Source organism: Temnothorax longispinosus, chromosome 10 (assembly GCF_030848805.1).
Source record: "Temnothorax longispinosus isolate EJ_2023e chromosome 10, Tlon_JGU_v1, whole genome shotgun sequence".
NCBI classification, from domain to species: Eukaryota; Metazoa; Arthropoda; class Insecta; order Hymenoptera; family Formicidae; genus Temnothorax; species Temnothorax longispinosus.
This window is the reverse complement of record NC_092367.1, coordinates 20,211,019-20,238,494: the sequence shown is the minus strand read 5'-3', so window position 1 is coordinate 20,238,494 and position 27,476 is coordinate 20,211,019. Positions and strand designations below refer to the sequence as shown.

The 27,476-nt window shown below is 36.1% G+C and overlaps 3 protein-coding genes and 1 long non-coding RNA gene across 11 annotated transcripts in view; 2 read left to right on the top strand and 2 right to left on the bottom strand.

Annotated features, from left to right (window-relative positions):
• LOC139820719 (uncharacterized) overlaps positions 1-5,833 on the top strand; it is a 55,991-nt gene extending 50,158 nt beyond the window's left edge. For 2 of the 3 annotated variants that reach the window (XM_071791183.1, XM_071791182.1), the window contains exons 7-9: positions 1,708-1,883; positions 4,054-4,336; positions 4,519-5,833. In XM_071791183.1, the coding sequence (XP_071647284.1) occupies positions 1,708-1,883; positions 4,054-4,336; positions 4,519-4,913 (854 nt within the window). In that variant the 3' untranslated portion in view covers positions 4,914-5,833. Of the gene's footprint in view, positions 1-1,707; positions 1,884-2,478; positions 2,568-4,053; positions 4,337-4,518 lie in introns of all 3 variants that reach the window. The other variant, XM_071791184.1, reaches the window with a different exon arrangement.
• Positions 309-11,638, bottom strand: LOC139820727 (uncharacterized). Its single transcript, XM_071791203.1, has 5 exons — positions 10,125-11,638; positions 7,232-7,287; positions 6,829-6,996; positions 2,740-6,389; positions 309-2,024 (listed from the first exon to the last, which is right to left on the bottom strand). The coding sequence occupies exons 1-4, from the start codon at positions 10,169-10,171 to the stop codon at positions 6,223-6,225; spliced, it is 438 nt and encodes a 145-aa protein (XP_071647304.1). The 5' UTR covers positions 10,172-11,638; the 3' UTR covers positions 309-2,024; positions 2,740-6,222.
• On the top strand, positions 8,223-26,408 carry LOC139820720 (uncharacterized). 6 transcript variants are annotated; one of them, XM_071791190.1, is made up of 8 exons: positions 8,223-8,542; positions 19,121-19,575; positions 19,661-20,270; positions 20,513-21,085; positions 22,116-22,241; positions 22,840-22,972; positions 24,574-24,739; positions 25,262-26,408. In XM_071791190.1, exons 2-8 carry the CDS (start codon positions 19,130-19,132, stop codon positions 25,353-25,355), a joined length of 2,148 nt encoding a protein of 715 aa, XP_071647291.1. In that variant the 5' UTR covers positions 8,223-8,542; positions 19,121-19,129; the 3' UTR covers positions 25,356-26,408. The 6 variants fall into 6 exon arrangements, with proteins under 6 accessions (XP_071647291.1, XP_071647289.1, XP_071647292.1 ...); XM_071791188.1 differs by having other exon boundaries at positions 19,091-19,575; XM_071791189.1 differs by lacking the exon at positions 8,223-8,542 and adding an exon at positions 16,827-17,328.
• LOC139820729 (uncharacterized) overlaps positions 20,774-27,476 on the bottom strand; it is a 75,940-nt gene continuing 69,237 nt past the window's right edge. The window contains exon 3 of the long non-coding RNA XR_011734098.1: positions 20,774-20,905. This is a non-coding gene — a long non-coding RNA (uncharacterized lncRNA). The remainder of the gene's footprint in view (positions 20,906-27,476) is intronic.

Below are 27,476 nucleotides of genomic sequence, written 5' to 3'. Positions count from 1 at the left end.
CGTATAAGCAACGCGGTTTTTAACGTAGCACATGCGCACGTGGCTACTGGGTTGGCTGGCGTTATTATCAGCAAACGCCGGAAACTCTGATAATACCATGTCCGTTTCGATCCTTCCCTCGTCGCTTTTACACTTCCTGCATCCTTCCTTTTCTTTCTCGTCAGTGCTCTTCGTTCCATTGTATTTCTCGTGATTTTCATATTCACTCTTAATATAATGCAACAGGTTCCGATACAACCGATGAAATTATGAATAGTTATTAATACATCTTGTGAGATTTATAATGTTATCACTGCACACATTAGGGCTTACAATAAAAATATTATTTATTTTCGAGTATAAATGCCATGTACAAGAAATTGATTTTCTTTTGCAGTATTTCATCGCAACAGTTGACTCTAAGAGGTCTGATCATTAAGATCTTAATGGCTCAGTTTTAAATGCAAACTACCATTAAAAATAGTCATTTATTCATTAAACAATCAAATTTGTTCATTAAAAATTTTTTATGGATCTGTTGGAAAATTACAGAAATTATATTAGAGATTCTTATTTTACTATTTTTTCATACTTTATTAATAATTTCTGGAATGGTGTTCTGGAATAGTTTACGTTCTACGATACGCTTCGTCGGAGAAACTATGCATATTCATAGTCACGTAATGGAAGTGGGGGAATGCTGCGAACTAACGAAACAATGTTTCCGTGTGGTCACGTAAAAAGAGGCCACTGCAGATATGGTTACTCCTTACTCCCGGCAGAGACACGTGTGTAGTTCTGTGCTTTTTACTTAGTCGCGCAAAATGCATCGTTTCGTGCATCATTTTATACCGAAAGCACGCATGGATATTATGCACTTTTATGTTTTTGATAGGAAGAAAGAGATTCGTAGCGAGAAGCAAAAAAGAAAAAAAAACAAACAGTCATTGTATTTTGCAAATTTAGTCTATATCGCGTTTGTGTGCCTGCTTTTTCGAAGAGAAAATACTTGGTTTACAAAAAATAAAAGTAGTAAATGCCTGGAAAGTAAATTAATATGATATTTTTCAGGAAAGAAAGATGTAATTAAAAGAGAATTATAACAAATATTTTCGCACATTTCTTATTTTTGTTTGTAAAGACAAGTATTTTCTTTTTTTATTTAGTTGATCACATTCAGTTATAATCAGATTAATGCTATGTCTAATTGACTAACTCTTCTCATTATTAATATTATTTATACATATATAAGTTTAGTAATTATATGTAGTTATGATACGTAAGATGCAAGGCATGGAGTAACATCTGTAAATGCATAATTATATTTTAGCTACTTGGTGACGCGATAGCATATAATTATTATCAATATTATATAACTATAAAAATAAAAACGTTACAGATATTGCATTATACATTTCATTGATTATCTTATCTCCTCGAATGAATTGATATTATTAACAATCGACGATACACCATGCCTTTAAAATCACAAAACAACAGCACATTGACAGTCAACTATCTTTCAATCCAAATAGTTAAGTTATAAGTAATAATAGCTTAATTTAATAATAATCTAATTTAACAATAATAACTTAATAACTTAATTTTGCATTCAATTAAAAGAAAAAGGAAACAACGACATAAACGTTGTCACACATGTGTGCATATTTGTTGCGTGCGATGCATCTGTCTGATCTTTCTGAGAAATCCAATATGAATGAAACACAGTGCACAACATCGAAGCGGAGTACTTTACGGAGGGTCGCGAGTGCGTGAACTGCGGCGCGATTTCCACACCTTTATGGCGTAGAGATGGTACCGGGCATTACCTCTGCAACGCATGCGGTCTCTACCATAAGATGAACGGAATGAATCGTCCATTAGTTAAACAACCACGTCGCCTGGTAAGGAAGGCTTCACCGACGACTCCATCGCGACGCTAGTCGCGATCCGGGAACGGAACGGTTTGGCAAAGTCGTTTGCAATATTCGAAGACTCTGTGTAGACCTGTCATACTTTTTGTTGTTAACTTTCGTTGCTATTATCTGAAAAAAATTTTTGGAAAAAAAATTAGAGCGATTAAAAAAAGATATGGCTTTAGACATAAACTATAGACGAGTCTGATGCAAACAGTATTTTGCAAACCACGAATGAGTTCAATCGAATTAGCCGCAACCATACATTCGAAAGGAATAAGAGAGAAAGAGACAGAGACAGAGACAGAGAGAGAAACACGCACAGTAAGAAATCTTTTCTCGCTCGGTCTCGTTACTGTCCAGGAGCCTATGTGGAAATTCGCCCGTGATGTTCTGCCCTTTAGTAAGTCCAAGGGACGCTCAGCAATCGCGTCCCTGTCTCCGACCGTAACAAAATGAATTCTCCTCGCACCTCGCGATGTCAAACTCGCCTTTTACTCGAGGTTCGATGCACTGTCGTGTATGTCTAGTACACGCAGAAAGAAAAAAACACCCTTAACGTATGGCCTCATGTCTGTTTCAGTGGCGGACCAGGGCAATTTCTACAAAGACTTCTGTGGGTATAGTGGCGCCCGTCGCGCCCTCGGGGAGGAGAAAACGAGCCGTCGTTTGGTAGGTGTCATCCTCCCAAATTAGCATTCTCTCTCTTTCTCTCTCTTTTTCTTTTTGTCTGTTTTTCCCATTCTTTCTAATGATATTGTAATAATAATTTTCATCTGATGTCTCTTTTTCTCTCCATCCTTTTATCATCACAGCTCCCTGTCTCACAGTTCATCACTCTTACCGTGTATTTCTTCAGCTCGTCATCATCATCATCGTTGATCCGTTACTGCGGCCGAATAACAATAAAGTTTGTAATACACTGTTAAATATTAAAGGATGAAATTTAAATCAATACCTTGAGTAAATAACATTTTGTTATTTTTAACTACCATGTGTGTCGAATTTATTATTTTAACACAAAACAGTATTGCTTTAACTTCATTGGTTCAATGTCAGTTAAATTAAATGACATATATTGAATAGGAGCAGTGGCGAGCTATAAGAATGGTTGAAAAGTAAGAGTATAATTTGACGCTACGAATTTAACAGTGTATTGATACTTTTAAAAATCATGTTATTTTAATCATAATTCAAACATTGTGTAAATATAAATGTTATAGACAAATAAATGAATATATTTGACCAAAAATCATAGGTATGTTATCATAAATTAATATAATTATGTAATTAAATTAAATATATTGAAATATTAAAGTCTGTATAGTGCTAGAAAATTGCTTGCGGTCAAGGATCGACACGTTCCTTTTTGTCCCAACTCTCCCGTAATTTTTCTATCGCGTTAACATCACGCTTTCTTCGATCACTCATCATTATACTAAATTCTGTTAATTATCGAGACGAAGACAGTCGTCCTTGACCGTTTTCGTCTTCGGTGGCGCATTTCTAGTAGAAAATTCGAGTCGTAGCCCCGAGGTGCCACTATACCCATGGTACGAGCACTTTCCTTCCCGAAATCACGTGCAGCCTGTTGTAAAGTACGTCTTGTCTCGCAATCACGTGTCGCTTGCAATTTCCGATTACACGGAATGATTCTTTGTGTCTGTTGAGTTTTTCCAGGCTCGCGTGATCTTCGTGACCGAGGGTGGCTCGCTTTTCTGCTCCGCGGTCTCTGCGGTACCTTGCACAGAAAACTTTCTAATTATGGTAATTTGACCTAATCCTTTCCCGAGTTTGCATCGGAGCTCTTTAACGATCCTATAGGGAAAGCGATTGACCGTTCGATATCACGAGTTTTCTTTTAAATACTCAAATATACAAAATTACTTTCCAACAATACTCTCGTATTGTATATTAGCTTCTTCCGAAATTTAGCACAAGTTTCTCTCGTATTTTGTACATATTTTCAATATCATTCATAATGCTAAATTGATTCTTATGTTTCGTATTTATAATCCTGTAATATAATCATATATACCTTTTAAGAGCAATGCAATCCATCATTTAATGCCTTCATCAGACTCTCGGCTACGAAATCATTTTCAGATCTTTTTCGCCGAAGGCAGTAGCGTATAATAACGATTTTATATCTCTTTAGTCTGCCACGAGACGCGTCGGTCTCTCTTGCAGCAACTGCGAAACCACGATGACGTCCCTATGGCGTCGTAACGCACACGGCGAACCAGTGTGCAATGCTTGCGGTCTTTATTTCAAGCTGCATGGCGTCAACAGGCCATCGACTATGAAGAAAGATAGTATTCAAACGCGCAAGCGGAAGCCTAAGGGTGGAATGAAAAGCAGCGATACGCCTCTTTCGAGCAATGTCGCGCAATGCACGAACAATAATAACAACAATAACAATAACGTTAAACTTGAACCAGGTACATATACATCTCTATTAATTAAGTCTCCTATATCATTAAAAAACTCGAATGTTAAACTCTCCTTTGCAACGTTTTTGCGAAACACTTGTCCAGATAAAATACGCCCGCCCACTTTATCATATCGATTTTATGCATCAAATTTATTTTGTACAAAAATTATTTTGCTGTTAACGTCATAGATACTTACGGCGATCTGAGGATGGCTCATACTGGCGTGTCGCAAGTAACATATCCGACCAGTCTCTATGGTAGTCCCCAATCATCGAGCAGACTAATGCCTTATCAGCCCGTGTATTACGATCTGATCGCTTCGCAGCAGCAGCAGCAGCAGCAGCAGCAGCAACAACAACACCAACTGCTGGAGACTCATTCGCCGAAGATCGAATGCCCGTCTCCACCTTGTACCACGCGCTCACCTGGAATGGTCTCGGCTGGTCAATCACCTGATCATCATCAATTAACTTCGCCACATATTGTCACTCTAGGTAGTCCGTCGACCAGTCCAGCCGGATCTAAAATTATGCTGGACAATGGTCACCTCGAGAGATCTACGGTTGTGTCGATATCATCCTAAACGCATCCTAAACGCATCCTAAACGCAGTCCAGAAAGATGCCGGATGTTAAGGCAGGCAACAAATAAAAAAAATAACTTAGTAGCAAAGTAAATGCCTGTCAAGCAAAAAACCTGGGTTCGATTCCCACTTTTTACCTTCTAACCAGCGAGACAAACAATCTCGCTGATTTCTTACTTTCCTGCGCGCATTGTGATATGCAAAACTGAAAGTTATATATCTTTGACAAATATTTTTGAAAATGTGTGAAAGCAGCGCTGTTATTGTAAATAAGAGTTTTAGGATATTTTAGGACTTTAGAATTTTTCAGAAAGTCGTAGCTTTTTCTTTAGAAAGGAAAATTTCTAAAGAAAAAATAGATTTTCTGCTTAAAAAGAAAATGAATTTCTTTATTTTACGCTATTTTTATTCAATTGTTTTTCTTTTTTTTTTTTACCAAAGAAGACTTTATTAACGATACTTGCGTCAACATTCAAGATAATACCAAATTACGAATGATATTGTTATTTGTATATATATGTATGATGTATGTATAAGGGAATCTTCTTATGTAAGATTACATATAAAAGTGTCCTTATATTCCAGCATAAAACTACATAAAAGCATAAGGATATTCTAATCGAGCGGATATGTAATGTCTTCGATATAGTATAAAATATATCGCGCGAGAGTGGTAAAAATGATAGGAATAATGTAACATAATACAATTAAATAGTAAACATATAGCAACAACGGTGTATATTACGAGTAAACATATTTGACGGTTCTGCGAATAAATATATGCAACAATTATGACACATTTTCTTTTCTTTCATAATAAGTCGAGTCGAGTTTTGTTAGCAAGTTGCGTCAATATGTTTCGCATAATATATTTTTAAAATATTGTGTATTTCTAAATAAAAATGGGATATTCTAAATGAAGTCAGGAAGCTTCGCGCGTTTTGATGATTTATCCAACTTAAATCTGAAGGTAAGTTTATTTAAGAAAAAACAAGACATTTTTTTCAAATTTATTGTTAGAGAGAGAGAGAGAGAGAGAGAGAGAGAGAGAGAGAGAGAGATTATTAGTAAAGTTACACAATTAAAAATTTATAACGTAGTTTTTATTACTAGCAAGAAAGAGTACGATATTTTACGTAGATATGTATTCTATAATAAATTGCAAAAGATAGATCCAATGTGCATTATTATTGCCTATATGCAATGGCATAATATAAAGCATGCGAGCTATGTTTTTTCTACAGAAATGTATTTCTTGTGTTATTTAAAAGTTAACGGACTTTTAGAATTATCGAAGTGGATTACTTAAATTACACATACAAGTGCACGTTTAACATGGGCCCTCTGTAACGTTCACAAAAACAACCAGTTGATGAGAGGCGAAGAGTCAGTGAACGACCGAAAGAAAGTTCATCCTTGTGTATTTTCGGTGATAATGCAATGTCTGCGTTAATCTTTGTAGCCACATATATCCACTTTTGCTTGCAATGGCGTAGATATCATGATCCACAAAAGCTTTAGAATAATCAGTTATTACTTAAATTATAAAATCGATGATTTATTTATTCTATAATTTTTTAAAATAAAATTTATACTAATAAAATCTTGACTAATATTTATTTTGATCTCTAAGTTTTGAAAATGTTTTTAAATTTGCAAGATTATTAAATAAAAACGGAATAAATTTTACATTATATTAAATACATTAAAATTTATGTTTAATGAAACTCTAAATATATATATACATATAAATTATATTATTTTTTTATAAATTCACTGAATTTTGTTAATTAAATCACTTTAAAATGTAACTGTTAACTTAAAACCATCTTTACGCATCATGAATCTCGATTACGCTATTGCATCTGGGACAATAATGCTTGTTGGATCGTTGTCTTATTAGAACGATGTCTCACCTGATCTTCTTATCAGCGGTACCCTAGTGTGTGCTCTGTAACCATGACTGCAACCCTCCGTCTTCAAGCTTCGTTCCCCTTCCTCCGACAAAATGATAAAGAATGATAGGTATGCGCCTGTACACAGTAAAGTACCGATCCCTTCGTCAAGGAGCTCCACGAAAATAACTTGGGATAAAAGTAATAAATTGTGAAAGAACCAAACACATACATCGAAGATAAAATTTTTTTCATAACATCTCAAATATTTACACTTTTTTGTCCCAGGAATTTTTTATGTAATATTTTTGTTCAAATATTAGTATTTTTCTCAAATTTGGTTCTTTCTCGTTATATAATTGTTTCATAAAAAAATTCATAAGATTTCACCGTGATTTCATATTTTTAGGTGGTCGTTACTTACATATATGTTGAGGCAATCCACGTGAGATTTTATGAATCATCATAAAATATGAGGTCCTAAAAAGAAAGATTTTTACTTAATTATATATATTTTTTACTTAAATAAAAAGATATTTGTAACCGATCTAGTAATCAAGAGACAGTAGTGATAAAAAGAATGATATGATTAAAAAATTACCTGTTTAAAAAGAATATAAAAGAGTCATCAAGTGCACGTGCCAGTATGAAAAACCGATATATTGAACGTTTAAAAAATAAAACATTTATAAACAGTTTAAAAAATGAAACATTTTTAAACCCACCATAATAGAAGACATTTAAATATATATAACATTTAATTAAAATGAAAAAATATTTAATCCAAAAAACTTGGCGGTGCTAGATCTCGGAATATAATAAGACAATGAAAACAAATAATTTAGACCTGAATTACAGTTTTTCATACTGGCGCGTGCACTTGGCTTTATAATTTTTTTTTAAGAGGTAATTTTTTAATGATCTTTTTTACATCCGTATTTATATCTATTGGAAAGTTTCGAAAATTATCAGATCTTCACACCAATTATCATTTCTACGAATAACTATTATTATAAGAATTACTACATTTTATTAATGTTTTTTAATATTAAACGCTTTTAATATTGCTTGTAAAAAAGTAAGATTATCCCATTGGTAAATTAATTATTAAATTGATTGTATATGTGTGTGCGTGTATTGGGGAGGGGGGGGGTGGTAAATAGATAATTACATAAAATTATCAATTTTTCTAATTTTTGGTATTCAATTACTGATTTCGGACGTTTTTAAAAAAGATTTCTATTGTCATCATCGTTTCGTTCGCAAGTCACCACCACAGTTTTCTTAAGTTGCGATGTGACTGACGAAGAGCGAAACACCCAGAAGCATCGGTACCAATATGGCGTGCGCAGGCAGAAGAGATCCTGACGCAGTAACAGCACGGCGGCAGTTGGTTTCTAATCGTCGTCAGTTAATATTTGACGGCTCTCGGATAAAATCGAAGCTTCGATTTCACGCTACCAGGCGGCAGTTTCAAACGACGACCACGACGACGAAGAGTAGCAGCAGGCCTCCTCGCTCTCCTCGTGGAAGCGCACCTGTGTCAAGCGCGCGCCGCGTGTGTGTCTCGCTCACAAACTCACTGGTAGACGCAGTAACGACGAGGAGCGAGCTCCAAGAACGTTGGAGCACACCGTGGAGCGTCGCGTGTAGAGTTGCAACAAGTTCCAAGTGGAGTACACCACATAGCCGTTTCTTTCAACGTTTCCTCCTCATCTTTCTCTTTCATTGATTTGTAAGTTGAAATCCTTTATTGTTCTTTTCGCGACTTTTCAGTCGTACAATTTTACGCGTTGTCAGAAACCGGCATCGCGACGCCGCGCCGCACCGCGGCTTGGTCATATAGTGAATCAATGAACAAATCGGGAATTTCAACGGCATTAGCGAGCGCAAATTGTCGTCGTTAAATAAATTTGTTTCTGTTTGTATTAGCATAGCTAAATAAATGTTTTAAGACTAACAAAAGTCAAGACACGGGGCAGAAAAATTAATAACTGAAATTGATCATCAAATCAATGAAATTGCTAACATTTTGTGTAATAGTCTTCTCTCACATATTTCTATAATAGATGAAATGGATCGCATATCAATTAGTACTTTAAGCGGTTATTAACTTTATGATATTAATATGAGACAATTTCTAATTAATATTAATGTTAATATAAATTTAATACTATGGAGTGTTGTATACATAGCATAATTTAACATAATTTAACAAATAACATTTCACTGCAACAGACATAATTAAAATATAAAAAGGACATTAAAGTATAATAAAGTCCAAAGGCTATATTTTATAATTCTATTTTTAACGGATATAAGCGAAATATCTACAGAAACACACACATACACACACACTTATGGGATTCATAAGCAGCGGGTCGTCTAGCGCGATTTTACCTGATCGCTGTTGAAAGAGAGAGAAAAAACCGCATGCGAGAAGGAGCCGAACGAAAGCGAACATCCGTGGTAATGCGAGCAACGCTGTATACGAAAGGAACACTTGTGTTTTATGTTCGGCCCGCTCCGACACTTGTGTTTTGTACGCGATCCGCTTCCTCCTCCTCGTCGATGCGATCTCGACGTCAAAATCTAGACACAGGTCTCGCCGATTCGATTAATCCATCTTTTCCTTCTCTCTCTCTCTCTTTCTTTTACAGATTTTTCCTCTTCTTTTTCTCTTTATTTCTCTTTTTCAAGATCTTGGTTCGTCGTTATGGGAATAATTCTGTTCAAAGACATGTCGCACGTGCATCCTCTCCTCCCAAAACTTGTGCGAACAGTATTACCGTCACGAATCGTTGAAATCATATGAATTCATTAAATTATACGTAATATATCCAACATACGCAATCAAAAATATTTGAGCAGACCTTTGAGCACTCTCACTTAATGGCATATTAATTATTTTAATATTTAATTAATTTACCCGTGTCTGGCTTAAGAGCGAGACACATATTCCAAACAGTGACTAGATTGCTCGATTGCAAGATCGTTGTCGATAATGTAAATATTAAATCGATAATTCAAGTTATTCCGACGGTATGCGACGGAACATGCGACGGGAGATTACGCTCTGTGAACGGACTTTCTTTCTAGATAAGGATGCCCATGTTCATATGATTTTATTTCTTCATCATATTTCTATTTTTCATATTTTATTTCTGACGCACCTATACGTACTGCTTCAAGTATCGTACAAATTTTTTCCAATCCCGATTTTTATAACCATTCGCAATTATCTTATACTCAGAATATATTTATCGGCGGTGCGCATCCATTCTATTTCCGTTAAGTTTTGGATTGCGAATACTTACGACAATTTCATTTCAGTTTTATATCGATCATGACACATATCCATCATGTCTCGAAAGCCACGGTCACTAAAAACTGTCTTGACACATCGCCCATAGGAATGGAATGACTTTTTATTTTGAACATGTCTTTTTTCTCGATCACGTTCACGACGCGCTCTATTTTCGAATACGATTCATCAAGTCTGACTTCGGTCTTATTTTCACCTGATAGATCACAGACCGCGCAACATCGGCATCGGTGCTTCTCGCGGCGTCTGGCACGAAACTATTTGCCGCCAGGAAGAAAGATATCCCCTGAGCGCAGATAATATTTTATTAATCATTAAGCACATAGCCGCCGTACATATAAGATAATGGGAATAATATCAGGCAATGACGATAATACTGTTTGTCGTGTACGTTAATTATTGGTCCTCGCATCGCGACTGACTTTCGCGCTGCGCCGTCGCGCGTCGGCGGCGGCGACATCACCCCTCGATTATCGCGTCGATCTATTCGGAAGTAACAAAGCTTATTTTTCAAAAATATTAAATCAATGTATCACACAGAAATAAGCAGGGAATAGCGGCGATCGGAATTCTTATTTGTTCGTTCAAACAGTTTGAAAATCTTTGATTGATGATTCACAAATAAATGTGGCAACTGAAAAGGGAAATTTTGAAAGTAATCTCTTGTAATTCTTTGATAAATGTGGAGTATTTATGCGTAGAATATACATTTGATAGATGTCTCCCTGTAATTGCATGATTTGTTTAACATTTTCCTAATTTAATCCAAATAAGGAATCAGTATAATAAGTACGAAATTGAAACTCTATCAAAAAATTCACATGAAATTAATTTAAGAAATATCGCACATATTTTCATCTATGAATTTAATATCCCCCTAAAATCTTGTAATTAAATTTGATTTACTTACAATAAGAATGAAGAATGAATACAAAATATACATATAAAGCGTGTATCATATGTCAATAGGATTTTATTAGATGAGAACTCTTGTAAAAATCTCACCGTCAAAGATGGTCTTACTCGGGTAAAAAGAGCAGCACGGGTTTTAGTTCCGAATGCCATCCCGATATAAATCATTTTTTTCAAGGTCTCGTAACGTTCCATTCATGGCCGAACGGCCGCAATGTAAATATTGAAATAAAAAGTTTCGATCCCGTCGTGTTACATTGCAGAAATGCAAACATCACCATAACCGTACCATATGCGTGTCTCGTCTTTTCTCTTCGGAAAACTAGACGATTCGGTAAAATTCCATTGGTTTTAAAACATTTTTTATTGAAAAGTCTGAGTCTAAGTATCTTCGTCATTGTCCTTTAGCTTCGAGTCTATTTTTCGGATATTTTACGACAAACGGGCGTATATTTGCGACGAAAACAATGAGCACGAAACTTGTGTTTGCACAACGCGGTCGTAGCGCGATGTTAATCCCGTCGACGTTAAAATCGAGACAGTTCTGTCTCGTTGTAAATTTCAGTAATTGCGCTGTAAAACCTTCTTCATCTTTGCACGCGTTGCGGACGTGAAGCATCGCCATCGAGTCATTTAAACACACGCCATAAAGGACTTGTACGTTCGCCATTTTAATGCACAAGCACAAACATGCACTATACTCGATTACAAAATGATGACAAATTGCAATAAAGTTTTATTGATTTCTTAGTATTCAATAAGATCTGAGAACTTAGCGCGCGCTATCGTTTTCTGTTGTGTTGCGTCTTGAGAAATCTTCTTAATCTGTTATCGTCAAACTTCAATACTGAATCGTAATTTCAAGTCTAATCTAATGTCGTGCAATTCTTCAAATATTTAATCGAAAGGAATCTATTTTTAGAAATTTTAATTTATATTTAATTACAGAGATACGCAACAATTAAAGTTTGAAAGTAATAAAAGTAAAAATTTCAATATTTTTATTAATACAAAATCATCTTTATATCGATCAGGAAAGCTATAGTTAAAAGAACATTCGATAATTTTAGGACACTGCGTATATCAGTATATGTACTTTGAATTGCATGATGTCAACGGGCGAAAATAAGACATCATTTTCGCGTAGATTCTCAGCGATATGGATTTTCACGTACACACGCGTACGCCAATCACGCATCTACACACACCTGTCTTTTTTTCATGTACGACGATAAGGGATTTCTACGTGGCTGATAAAGAAAATGGCCTCGACGTGTTCGCGCCCCGTTTAATGACGTAAATCCTCTTTGCTCGCTCGATTTTTATTTTCGTCATGTTTGCCTCAGAAAAATACGAAAATTCGCCACGTATATTAATTTTCAACGCGCACACATTTCATTTATGTCACAACTTGCAAGGCTTACAACAGTTACAATTTTCCACACCTTTTTATGAGAATCAACACCCATTCATGTTTGTACGCTTCATGAATTGCTCACTTCGATCGTAAATCTGTAAACTTTACTCTCATACATGAAGCAGATTTCTTACATAGGCATAGATGAAAATCCGTGGAAAATTTAGTCTGGGAATTACTCACACTGTGGCGTTAGATAACACTTGAGAAATTTCCTTTAGGTAGCCATAAGATAAGCGCGAAATCAGACCGACCTTTTCCGCTACATTTTTTTCGAGTTACACTTATTATCAGCGGTAACCGATCTCGCAATGCACCTTGAGTTAAAGTATATTTACTGGCCCGTTCTCGTGAATCCCCGAGGGATTCACGATGGATTCACCTGGGGAAATCCATAGACCGACGTAGCGGAGGAGAGTAGGAGCGGCCCTACGCGCTCCTGGCGAATCCGACGACTGAAATTATCATTTTAGCTGATATACTAGCTAATGTAAGGATGCAGTTTTATCTCTTATTATCATGGGAAACGAGATAAATCGCGATAGTACCGTTTATTTTGACAGCGTGGCGGCACCACGCGCGCCTCCCCATCGACGATGTACAGCATGACGCCACGCTTTGTGTATCGGTCCTGGTATTTTCGTTCAGGTGATTTAGGTGATCTTGCCTTCGACCACTCAACTTCTCTTTCCCTTGTATATCTTGCTCCTGGTCCATTTATCATATATAACTATATAGTATATATATATATATATATTTTTTTTTATGCAAGACAGTAAGGTTGCATGCAATAAAAATCAAATACAGACGAATATGCGCGAAACGCGTAAAAAGCGAAACAAATTTTGCATATTAGAGATATCTTTTCATCCATATTCTGATTATTTTAAATCTATGTTCATTTAACGCTGCTAAATATTATTAAGTTAATTATTTAATTTTTATTCAATTAATATTATTGATTAATTGAAAACTTTAACTTATTAAGAATTAATTTGAGATATATAGTAAGATGTATAAAATTAAACGTTATATGAAACAGAATACAAGAATCCATAGAATATTGGAAATTATATGTACAAAAATAATGGTTTATGAATCGTTATCTTATATACGAGGAATGTCGGAGTTCTTGGTTATTTGAACTCAACGATTACACACAATATGACTTAAGTTTCGTAATATAACTGTTATGTTTTTGTTAGAGAAACAGGTTCACTTTATATGAATGTTTGTCAGAATTTGATCGTGCGTCATTGCATCGCTGAGAAATCTTTCGTGCAATTATACATCACACGTCGTAGTTACCTCTTGTTTGCCGAGTACTGTTTGCTTACTCCGCGACATAACACGATTGTAAAATTGAACGATCGCCAAACTTCCCCATTAAAACTCTGTATGCAGGTGGTTTAACGTGACTGCACTGCGAAGCTAATCCGCATCGATGCGTTTCCGAGTTCATATCGAATTGTTTCTTTATCGAAGCTTTAAGTCTTAGGAAAAAGAGGGATCGGTTTTTATGATTCCATCGAAAACGCATTATATTCATTTTTGCAATTGATGCTTTATGGTAGGCGATAACTTTTGCTGGTGATAACTTTGCGAATTAACAAATTTGTCACGCAAATAGAGAAGAGATTGTATAAGAATACGACCCTTTCGAGAAAAAAAAGGAAAATTATCAAGAAAACATTATTAATTTTTTTTTAATATTATAGAAAATAAAAAATGCACAGATTTATATACCTATTCACCATTCATTTATTAGAACCATTTATTACAAGATTCCTATTAGTCTCTGATTTTTAGCGGTTATTTTATTTATGTAATAATTTTAAATAAAGTTATATAATATAAAATCATTTTACTTTTAATTTAAGTTTATATTCAAATGATAATTATAAATGTAGATAAACACATTCGTCGCATTGATATGAAATTCTTTGACTGATTTATTTATTAATATATTTTCGCGTTATATAATCATCACACGATGAATAGCATAAGTTTCAAAATCTTTTTCCTGATTCTGTGTCATTAATTTTTTTATTCTATATGAAATATCTCCTGATCTAATCAGTATCAAACAATTTAACGAAAAAATTATTTTAAAGTCAACAAAGCTATGATTCGTCCCATCAAACTTTCGGTGTGTTGCAATTGCGTATAATCTCCTCTTTTTCTTTTGTCGTAGCTCGTAATAGCGCGCTCTTATCAGCAGAATATTGTTTCAAGAGGAAACCTGCGATGTATATGTGCGTGTGAATGTGCTCTTGATTTCTATCGAGCGGGCACGCTTACCGGTATCGTTGCGATCGCAGGTAGAAATATCAAACAGCGTCACGTACGCCATTCCGGACAATTCCATGCGTTCAAAGGTTCGGCCTGAAAATATATTTGTTTCCCTCTTGAGTCGCGATTTCGAGAAATCCTCCCGTAGCTCGTATTGATCGTGCAGATTGATAAATTTATGGCGGCAAACGCGACCTTTTATCTTAATTGCCTCTCATTGAGATCGCGAATTATTAATTTACTTGATTCTATCGCTTAACTTTGGCAATTAATAGCGGAAATCAGAAATTGGTCGAGAACATTAAGTATCGCGTATTTACGAAATCAATTTGAGATTACTTTATTCCTATTCTCTATTCCGATAGTAGAACTTTCTTTTTTTATTTTAAACTTTAATTTAGGTCTAGACGTAAGCGGAATAGATTAGTTTGGCTGCAAGAAGTTAAGTATATCAGTTTCGTGTCATACCTTTCCTCAATTATCAAAAATTGTGACGGTTTCGTTGCCAATGACGTTTCGTTTGCTGAAATGAATCAGGTGCACGATGACGCAAGCAATAATCATTATCTTAAGATGACTCTTCCGTATGTACGCTGTACGAACAATATAATTAAAGTTACTATTTTTCTTCTTTCCTGTCCTATTTCGAGATTGGATGATAATTAGTCGCGCGGCATAACACAATGTCAAAAATTATCTATGATTTAATCGTTATCCAGCTCGCTTTCAGATATTCGCACGTTTATCGTGAGAATTATTTCATTATTGTATTATCATTATTGGTATAATGGTTGTATAGTACAATTTTATACCGTGAACAATTAATGTAATTTCGGTCTATTAATTCTTTGTACAGCATTATAAAAACATGACCTAAAATTTGACATACTTTTTTTATGTCTACATGTCTTGTTATATATTTAACAATTCTAATTTTATAATTAATTACGAAGATGTTTAATGTCCAGTATTGGAAACTTGTGATAAATGATAAGTTTCACACTTTTGTGGCTCAATTTCAAAAATTGCTTTAAAAATAAAAGTCTATAGACGAAGAGTTCATTAGGTTTCGGCCAATTTGTACATAATTGACGTATGCATATCGCTGGAATACATAAAAATATAGAGATATAACCATTATGATCGTCCCAAATACAGTGTCAGAATTAAACGTTAAATTTTAATTCTGACACTGGAATGAATATGTATCTTCCGTTCCTACTTTCTTCTCTATTAAAACGAGGTAATATTACGAACCCGTCGCGCGCCGTAACGATCCCTTTTTCTAACTGGTCAGTATATATACGGATGAATCATCATCCCCCTATATACGGTTAAGCTGTTGCCGCTACAAAATGGCGATGCAAGGCATTAGCAACGATGGCCGACGATGACGACAAGATCTCGTGGACATGTTTCGTTCCCTCGCCGTCCCTGGTTATCTCTCGTCGTCGCTTCATCGTGCTTATCAGTGAGCAAACAAACGGATTCCCTCTGCGACCTTTTTCCCCCCTCGGAACGTACTATGTGTAATTCGTCCAATCCGGCTGGACAGAATTACGAACGCACGGTCTCGTTGGACTTTACCATCATATCTGACGGTGTAATACAAACAGTATCTATATAAGCTAACGAACGATTGCGTAAAAAATTTTTATATAAAGTATCATGAAATACCATCAAAAATATCATTCTAGCAGGAAATGTTATCAAGTTCGTGATACAACTGTTATTAATGGAAAGACTCGTTATTGAAAGGATAAACTCGTTCATTTTAGATACATCTTTTCCGCATTTAAAGAGAGATAAGTCTAGTGATGGCAGAAAAGGAAAGAAGAAACAAAATTGCGGATAAAACGTACAAAAATTAGATTTTTGCATCAAGCTATCGAAGCATCAAGCTGGCAAAAGACGAGTAGCACGATCGATTCTTGCGGCAATAGCAACATGCGAGAATAGCCACGAAGAATCTCGCAATCGGCTGACCAATGAGACGCGAGGGTCCGCCCAATCGGTCGCTCCCGCTGCTGTTGGTGTCCATCTAAATTGTCTGCTGGATGTTCTCCATACAGCTTTTCTCTCTCTTTTTCACATCCCCTCTCTCTCTTTCTCTCCCACACGCTCATACACACACACACACACACATACACATACTTTGTCACTCTCCGTTCTCTTCACTGCTCGGTGATGACGAACGCAACGTCAAGAAGAACGGCATCGCCTCGTTTGGGACCAAGCAGTAGAGAGAGACTCACCGACATAGCTTCGCTACGATTCCACCTCTTTCCTTCCACCTTCCGTCTCTTTGTGGGACATCACGGCAAGTCATTTCTCTTGCCATCCTCAGTTGCAAAGCGTTTCCCGCCGGTGAAGCGCCTTCTTTCCGAACGTTCTTTCCAACATTTGTCATTGATCCCGCGGATACTTCAAAGTGTACATACCGTATATTTGGTACACGCTATCAGTTTAAGTGTATCGGTCTTTGGGACCGAGTGTATTCAGTGCGTCAAGGTTGCAGGCTGCGAGAACAGAAAAAACCCGGCGCGAGGCTCAAATGCGACACGCAGCGAATGAGGTACCAAATCGTGTCATAATTGAAGATTTTAGAGATTTATTTAATAAAACTATGATGTTTGAATTATTAAATTAAATTGATTTTGTTAGCAAGTATATTAATGATATATCGGGAGTTACGCAGACCGATTATATTTTTATAAGTATTTCTGCTATAAAATGTCATTAATAAATTTACGGGCAACTTCGTTTATTGAGATCAAAGTCTAAAATAATCTTTTGTCGATTAATTACGAAACGGGATCTTGACAAATGCTTTGTATATTTTTACGGCGTCTTTAATTCTTTAAAATAATGATAATACAGTTCATGCTATTGTTCTCTTCAATATTCAACGATTTATTGAAAGTTTAAGAAAGACACTTATTAATTTCAGTTATGATTCACATGAAATCGTTATTGCGCCATAAATAGATTACTCCGATTATTTTATTTAAGTTTACAATAACCAATTTTTTTTTATTCACTTCACCATCACCATCACATTTATATCTCATCATCACCGTCACATTACGATTCGATTTGACACTCGCGACACTAAAGTACAGATTGCGAGAGATCATCGCTGACGAGATATAGCGGAAGTCGCGCGAGGTCTTTGCCAAAGAAAGAGAGCCGTCGCGTGCTCTCGCGCCGGAAGTCGAAACTTGACATTGCCGAACGGAAGTGTGACGCAGGACAAACAGTACCTCTCGCATTTTTTCCCGAGACGGACGAGGTGTGTCCCCGGTCCTTTCCCTCTCCTCCACCCTCTTCACTAAACCTGCCGTGTATGTTCTCGCCCGCGAGCCGAAACAATCCCGTGTCGCGTGCCTCGAGGATTCCCCTGAAAGAATGACTAATCGAGTCCGCAGGACCGTTAGTCTTCATCCTGTTGATTGACAAACTTTTAACGAAAAGATTATGATTTGATTTACTAGAAATTTATTTAGAGGTATGATTAATTTTTAATTATTGACGTTAATTCTTATAGAGATTTTTAAATTAACTTTATACTGTTGCAAGTCTTTATTACATATCGAGATAAATCAACGTGATATACATATATATATACACACAAGAGAATATCAAACTTGCTTGCTATGTAATTATCATATACAGCCACTGTATCTGAACGTCTCCTTTCTTAAAAAAATATATAATAATAATAAACTTATTTCTGCAAGATCAAAAGATATGGAGCATATTAAATGTTAATTGATTCTTTTAATTAACGGCGAATCATGTGCAATAGTATTGCTTTTCTAGAACGAAAATTATCGATGAGAGCAAAAATTTCCGCGCAATCGCCGACCTAGACACCAATCTCATCAGTTATCCGGTTGAAAATCCGACATATGACTTTACTTGTACCGTTCCGTTATCGCGACGATAACGCTATTCTATATAGTGTCTTTGCGCGCGAGTTTTCGCACGTGGCCGCGTTGTTGTCTATCATTAACATTTATACTTATACGTTGCTCAGAAAAATTAGGAGACTGCAAAAGTTGACGAGACTCTCGCATTTATCTTTTCGATAAGTTATCCGTAATAAATAACGGATATAATTTAATATGTGTCTATTAAAGATAAAGTATTTTTTAATTATTCGCGAAAGGATAAGAACAGAATTATTTTTGGACATAAATTTAATGAAACGAGCGTAAAAAGACATTTCATCGGAGATACACCGATGAAATCGGAAAGAGTCAATGCACTTGGATATATATACATGAGATTAGATAATTATATTGCTGCTAAAGTAGAGCTTCCGCTTTACTCAGGACGTGATGAAAGAAACACTGGTAAAACAGGAGATCAAGATGGAATGGGATGGTCATCATGCGGATGATAATTCATCGCAAGTTCCTGGAACGGAAGATCAGACAGCAGGGAGTCCTCAAAGCGTAATAACGACCAGAAGACATGTGAGAACGATTACGACCACTGGTCATATAACGGAGGGAATCGCCGAAGTTGATCCGGAATCGCCAGATTCCAATTCGGTTACCGGGAGTCTTCATCAGGGACTTCAGCAGAGAAATGAGCAACACGAACAAGCTCAACAGCGTAATTTCCAAGAGGAACAGCAACGAACTCATCAAACGCAGCAGCATTACGTGCAGATTTCCCATACGAGCAATGAGGATCAGCAACGATCGACGGATCAGCAACGCGTCGTTTACGCCACCAGCGGACAAGAAGTTCAAGTCGAAGTGTCCGAAGTGTCCTCCGAGGCTATCACACTTACGGTTAAAGAACCGCCCAGGTAAGAATAGTTAAAAGATTGACAGTTAGAGTTAAAAATTGATTGAGGAAACACCTGTATCCAAACATGACTTTTTCGCATGAAGGTACGAGACACCTGCTCCAGACAGAATGGAAGTAGACCGGATATACGCTTACTCCGATGGTCACGAAGTCCGAAGAGAGAACCATGTGATCACCGTACAGGTATCCGATCATCGACGAACCCAGCAGACCGCGCACCAAAGATTTAGTCCTCACGAAAATCATCAGGCGTCCGGGACGAACGCTGGCACCAGATATCACCAGACGTCACCAGTTCTGACCACGACGGAGGACTATAACGCCTCGGCGATCGTTAGCCAGTCAGGATCTACAGTCCATCTCGGGTCACCCGCGCCGCCATACTCGCCGCCAATCGATAGTATACGTGCTGGTCAGCAGCAACAGCTCGTAGCAACGAGTTACGCTGACGCCAGCAGTGTTGTCAAATACGATGCCGAGACCACGGCCGCCGCGGAAACCATCAAGGGTCCCAATACGTACACCACGCTGGAAACGGTCGCTATTCCTCCCACACAAACCGTTCAATACACACAGTATTTATCGGGTGGCGAGACTTTTCAACAGGCACCGACATATAGTTACGCCAAGCCAGGAGATCCCGTGATCTTGGCGTATCCACCAGCGACGCAACTTGGCTCGAGAGTTACCGAGGTGAGAAAACACAGCCAGTTATTTGAATGATATATTTTACCGTCTCAATTTCCTTTTATTTTATAATTCAAAGAAATTTATATTTCACTTTATTTTATAATTCATAAATATACTTCGTTATGTAATTTAGCAATTTTATTTTTTATTTTATTTTATAATTAATAGAAATATTTATATTTATATTTTCCAGTTTTTTTCTTCATTTTTATAAACCGAGAAAATCTACGTTTCACATTCAATAGGTAGAATCATCCGGCAGCGCATACATGAAGAGTGATCCCACGTTAGCGTCATCCTTGGCCGCCACCCGAGCGGTTCCGTTACACTACGAGCAACCTGGTTCACCAAGTTCCCAAGTGACTCTATACAGCACAGGAGCGACATCGTATCAATACGTAAAACCTTCCTCAGGTGATCCTTACTGGCCAGGCGGCAGCACTCCCTCACCCCCGACTTTGGAGTACGTTCAAGGCTATCCGGGCATCACCGCGATCTCCGTCAGCGACACTACCAATGTGCAACTCTACTCCAACTGCAGTGGCGGATACAGCGTTTCCGCGAGCGGAAATGGGCCATCCCCTGGGTGGGCCACTCTTCCGCTTCCCGGTACGGACGAGGCATTCGAAGGAGCTATCCTATCGGCGGAACCCAAAGAATGTGTTAACTGCGGGGCCAGTATAACGCCGTTATGGAGACGGGATGGCACCGGTCACTACCTCTGCAACGCTTGCGGGCTCTACAATAAATCGAATGGCATCAACAGGCCACCCATGCGATGCCCCAAACCGAAACAGTCGGTTGCACCGGTAAACATTGTGCGAATCATGTGATTACTGTAATCTAATTAGATAATCTTTCGGGTTAATTTTAATTAACGGTATAAGTAATTTGAGAGTCGTTTTCATAGAAAATAACATTCAAATCCTAATTCTAATTACGCGCATTTCTATTTTTTTGAAATAGTTATTAGTTTCTTTATATTTTTATAATCGTTTATAATAGTCCATAGTATATTACGCAATAAATTACGTATTTCAATTATTGTGCCTTAAATAATATAATATTTAAGTTGCACTCTTTATTTAGCTTGATTGTCCGAACTCTCGAGTTATCCATAACTGACAATGAGTCTTCTTTATTATTTTCTAAGTAATTTTTAACACATAAAAACTTGAATTTATTGAACATAGCGTATATATTGAAAAGGGGTGAAAGAAAGATTAAAATACTGTTTGCTGCTCTCACGTTCAAATGTTTAATTGTCGAGTCCGAAATTCGTTTGACCATTGCTAAAATGAGGCCACTGATATTTACCCTGATAAATTTCTCACCCATGAAACGTACATGGCTTCAATATTAAGTAACATTCTCGCGCCCTCTGCCTCTCTCTTCTCTCTCCCTCTTCTCCTCGTTTCCCTCTACCGCTACCAAAGACAGAGGGAAGAGGAACGTTATCTCGAGCAAATAATCACTACGGGACTCGCTGGCGGCTGTTTGCTCTATTTTTCTTGCTCTGAGCACTCCCATTTCGTTGTCTCGATTCTTCAAATACTCCCCGTCTCTCGACGGCGACGCAACATTTTATGTCGTCACCGTCGAAGCGATGATTCTCTCGTGAGCTCTTTTTACGCTTCTTTTACGACGTGTACATTTTTACTCCCGGTTGTTCCCAATCTTCGATTGTAATTTTAAATTATTCTATGTAAGCAAGAGTTCATCGTTCGTGAAATATGTAACTTAATTTTGTAATTAACGTGTTACACATAAGTTTATTTATGTGAATTGCGTTACTTTGCAATTGATATGCGTTTATGTGATAATATGAAAATGCTTTTTGCATTGCAGGCTAACGTACGAAGGACAGGAGTACAATGTGCAAATTGTAGGACAACCAATACAACCCTTTGGAGACGAAACAATAATGGCGAGCCAGTCTGCAATGCGTGCGGCCTTTATTTCAAATTGCATAACGTAAGTGTTGAAATTACATAATAATATTACATTTTTTCATTCGTATTAATCGTATTTCATTTGAACAGAAATTAAAAAAAAAGTATTTAACAAAAAGCATTCCCTTTTTCTATCGGTGGTGTTTGCGAGTGATGTTCTAAGAACTGCTATAATGCCCTCTATTCTCGTGCGATATGAAAACACTAAGAAAACAGCGAAGAAATTTTTTTAATTAACATTAATCTTACTGCGAACTGGTCAGCACGTTGTTATCAGTCTTTTTACGATTGCTAACCGCGATAACGACGACTTGATTGTTTTTACGCACGTGAGACGACCCCGTCTCGACGTTGAAGAGGAGCGCAGATTATCGCGCGAATCTGTGCAAACGATCGTAACAACAAATTTAATTAAAACAGAAATCGATGCGCGGATGTACCGAGGTTTTCGATCGAAACGATGCTCGTTCTGTCTACCCCTCTCTCTCTCGCTTTTATTAGTCATAACATAAAAGTTCAAAATACAAACGATTTCATGCTTTAGCTAGTCAGAGATTATTAAAAGAAAATAATTTTTCGAAATCTCTTATACAGAAATATAATTAGATTTATGCGAATAGGTGAATAGGCCTTTAAGTATGAAAAAGGAAGGAATACAGACGCGGAAGAGGAAACCGAAGAATCATTCGAGCATCACAAATCTACCCGGTCCTAGCGGTATCCACAAGACCGATATCAAGTCCAGTCTACTTGGTGAGTCTTCGGTGAGCAAGTCATTATACAGTTTATTTTTACTAACACCTCCCATCAATTTACATTTTAACAACTATACGTGATATACATCTTCAGCTTTGAATTATTGTTCGCCAAAAATTTTTTTCAATTGACAATACCCTATATAGTTTCATTTTCACGAACATTAGTTGGGCATTCAACTAATTAGATTAGGTGTACCTACAGGTAGGAGCCAGTAAAATACTTTCAAGAATATATACACAGTAAAAAATTTAATGTCGCAAAAAGTCCACTCTAAATTTTGTGTTAAAATAACACAATGCATGAGTTATTTTAACACAAAATTTAGAGTGGACTTTCTGCGACATTAAATTTTTTACAGTGTATTTGCATGCAAAATTATTATGATATGATATGATAAACTACTGTAATATCTTATTACTTAAGCAGTTATAAACACTAGGAATATACCATTGATGAATCATTATATTATTAGGATCATTATTAAAAAAAATATTTAAAATGTACAGTTTGGAGCTAAAAATTATTTTTAACCGTCGCTATCATCGACGTGTAAATAATAACTAACCGATTTCTCCGCGTACAAATATCATTCTTCATGGAACGGTCAGCCAATAATTCCCGTCCCCGTCCATCGGCAATCGCGATGGCCGACTAAACACACGATCGCGTGTACATGTGACAGTATATGAAGAAGGGTCGGGGAAACTCCGACAAGAGCATACAAGAACCGATAGCGCCTCGGATTGGTCAGAGCTCGGGATGTACTCTGATAGCGGCTAACACATACCTTTCATCGATGGGGGATCAACCCGAAGAACACGCACGCGACGCGTTGAGATATCCGGGAGGGGGGCGTGGAACGTTACCTTCGGTTCGTCGATGTTTTCCTCACACGTAAGATCATAATAAAATTAAAAAATGATCAGCGAGTGATCGGCATCACCAGGTTGCATGTAATCTTCTAGAAAGCTATACTTCTGATCGATTAAAAAATATATTAGCACGTTCGCTCCCGATTGAGATATACTTTTTTATTTACAATAATTAAACTGTTATATGGTATTTCGAATTAACGTGATCGAGCATTATCGCTTATTGTTAGTCGAAGTCCTTCAGATTTGCAAAGCCGGATATATAAAACTGGTGAATAATAATTCGCGAAATTTTACTTGAGTTACACATGCGCTTATCTTTCCCGAAAATCACGCTACGCGGCCTTGGGGCACTTCCTAAGTAAATGACAAAATAAAGATTAAAACCGATTAATGATTGTATGGGCATCTCGAATATTCATCGTGATAAGAAGCTGATAGCTAAACCTTTCCAATTTAAATGTCAAATATACATAATTAACAAAAAAATAAGTGAAGAGACATAAACAAGTTCATTATTGGAAGAAATCTATTATTAATAAATTTAAACGTATCATAGAATAACATCACGAATAGTGCGTTACCTTGAAAAACAATTTATATCCATGCATATATTGCTTGTCAAAAAAAGTTATGAATAATGCAAGAGCATGATCAGCGCGTCAAGTGTGGTAGTCGAGTAAAGTAATCATGACCGATATTGTCTTTTTGTTGACATTGCAGTGGACTCGTTGCAGTTGAACATGTACGCAACCGGGAGTGGGGGTAATGGAGGGGCTGAAGAACATTGTCTTCCTGTAGGTACACCAACTGGGACACAATTAGGGCATGCACACTCGCCTCTTGCATTACCTACCGCCGCCGTGTTGAATCGCCAAACCACTCTTACGTAAGTCACGAATCACTTCATTTGCAACGCAGAAAATTTGTGCATATTCCATTTTATGACAGACTATCGTTAATTTCATTAATAAACTGACTATTAAAAAAATTAAAATCAAATCAAAGAAACTTCGAACGGAAAAAGCAAATAAACTGCAAAATAACTGCACAAACAATAAAGAAAAATTAATTTATTTTTGAGGTGTCTCGATACATCATACATTTATAGCGTTAGTTTTGATTAAAAAATTGATTCAAAATTCAACGAAGAATGAAAAGAATAGCGATAGTTCTGAGACATTTTTTACATAACAATGAATACATAACCATTGAATTTCTATCAAAACTGAAACAAACATAATAAAAGAAAAAAATTAACGTTTTAGATATTATTGCTAAATTATTTTTTACTATCAAAATTTAATTTTCTTCTTTATGTTCAAATAAAAAAATTAGATAATAAATTGGAAAAATGGGAAATCTCATAACGTAATAATTATTTATTAATTCCATTCTCCTTTTATTTTAGTGTGCCACCACTAGAACCAATCACTAGTCAATCCAGCAGTGACATCACCTCGGTTATAACATCAACTACAGCTGCCCATGCTGAGAAATCGTGAATATCATTCAGTTCTGTAGAAATCTGTAGGAACTCTGTACTTGCCGACCGTAGCTGCAATACGACCGCATTATCAATTTTATTATTGGTTTCTCAACATCGAAATACGTTGCTTAATCATTAAAAAAGCGATTGTATTAATTGCAAATAGATAGAATTATCCTGTACAAAGAGAGAAACAACGTGTACGTTATAAATGTTTGTATTCACTTGGATATTTAGCGCTGAAGAAAAGCATCTTTGATATGAAAGATGATGTTTAGTGCTAAACGTTCTGCATCAATACGAACCAAAGGAGTCACTTCCACCTCAATATCTAATTATCTAATTTTTCGAATTAGAAAACAATTTTTGAAATTGTGTTCCTATCGCTTATTTATATTTATTCTTAGGTATTAATTGTCATACCCAATCTTCTATTTCAGCTCTTGAGGATTTAGTAACGTGGCACATTGTAACCGATGCATTCATTCTATTCTTTTATCCCTTTGCTTTTTGTCGTGTGATTTTTGCAAAATAATCAAATGTTTCTTAGGATCAATACAATATCGGTAACACTTTCCTACAATTTCTTCTTAGGATCCTGCGTTACCGATATTGCAGACTATGTCGCAGAGAATGTCTGAACTGATACGCTCCCTACCAGGAAAAACGGACAAGAGAAAGGAAAAGAAGTCTGCTATGTGTGTTACATTGAGAAGAAATAAAAACTGTACAATCTGCTTTTTTTTAACTTTAGTTTGAAATTCACTTTTAAATTGATTCTTGTCTATTTTTAGATATATATTGCAAAAGACTGCCTTCTTTTTCTTTTAATTGTTGATATCAGGCAATGCGATGTACCAGGCATTTCAAATATAAATTTTTAGACAATGCGACATACAACGTATTTTGAATAATTAATCTATATTTGTCGTGCAATTTGTACTTAATGTGTGACAGTACTTAATGTACTCCGGTCTGTGTGTCTAATTTTGTAAATATGCATTTATGCCACGTGATCCAAAGAAATATGTATAATGTATATCTAGATATATATGTGTGTACAGATGTATATTTTAATTTTTTCTCCAAAGAGTAATATATAACGTAAATACATGTACTTAAACATATTTTGCGAATCGTTTTCTTTAAGACGATGAAAATTCGGTATCTCTCAAAATGAGATCCCTATCCTTTTGTTGCAGAACACTATTTATTTATATAAGAGTACGACTATTCAAATCATCTTGTTGCAGTATCACCAAAATTACAAATTATAAATCAATTGACTTATAAATCATAGATATAAACGTAATAGTAAATTCTTAATTTTCCAATAAATTTTTATTATCGCTTTTTTTTAATAACTCGAATACTGTTAACATCATTAATCAAAAAATGTAATAAGCAAGCTGATTGTAATTATATGACGTGATAAAGCGAGAACAAGATTCTCGCGAGTATTTTGCTATATCAGACAGCAATTCATCATATCTTAGCATTTGCCGAAGAGTTCTCGCAGCAAATGTTATGATAACACCTGTTTAAGTAATTATCTACTCAGTGATGTGTAATTTATTAATTAACACATATTTTGAGAATAGTTATATTTAATAAGCGTTGCGCAACTATTTGTATAGGTATCATATAATAAACAAACATGAGTAACAAAACGCACAAATAATCCATTTATTTCAAGTAGTATATTAAGACTACAACAGAAATTGTATGTTCCGCAGCCTTCAATTATGATGAGAAATTATAAGTTTACTATTTATTAGTAAATATGTTTATTTTAAATATCTTTACTAATATTGTTAGTAAACATGCTATACTAAATTTTTAGTAGATAAAATTATTGGAAAGTATGTATTTAGTATATACATAGGTAGAATTTGATAACATTTATGCTAAACAAAATTCAATATTCTTAGTGTGTATACATGCACAAAGGCACAGCAAAGATCGCGAAACGTAGATATAGGAGAGAAAGAGAGAGAGAGAGAAAGAGAGAGAGAGAGAGAGGGAGAGGGAGAGCGCGATGAAGGTAGAAAGCTGGACCACAGGTAAGAGGTGACAGGCGAAGAGAACGAGAGAGGCGTCATGAGGGGATAAAAGGGAAAAGGAGCCAAGAGTCCAT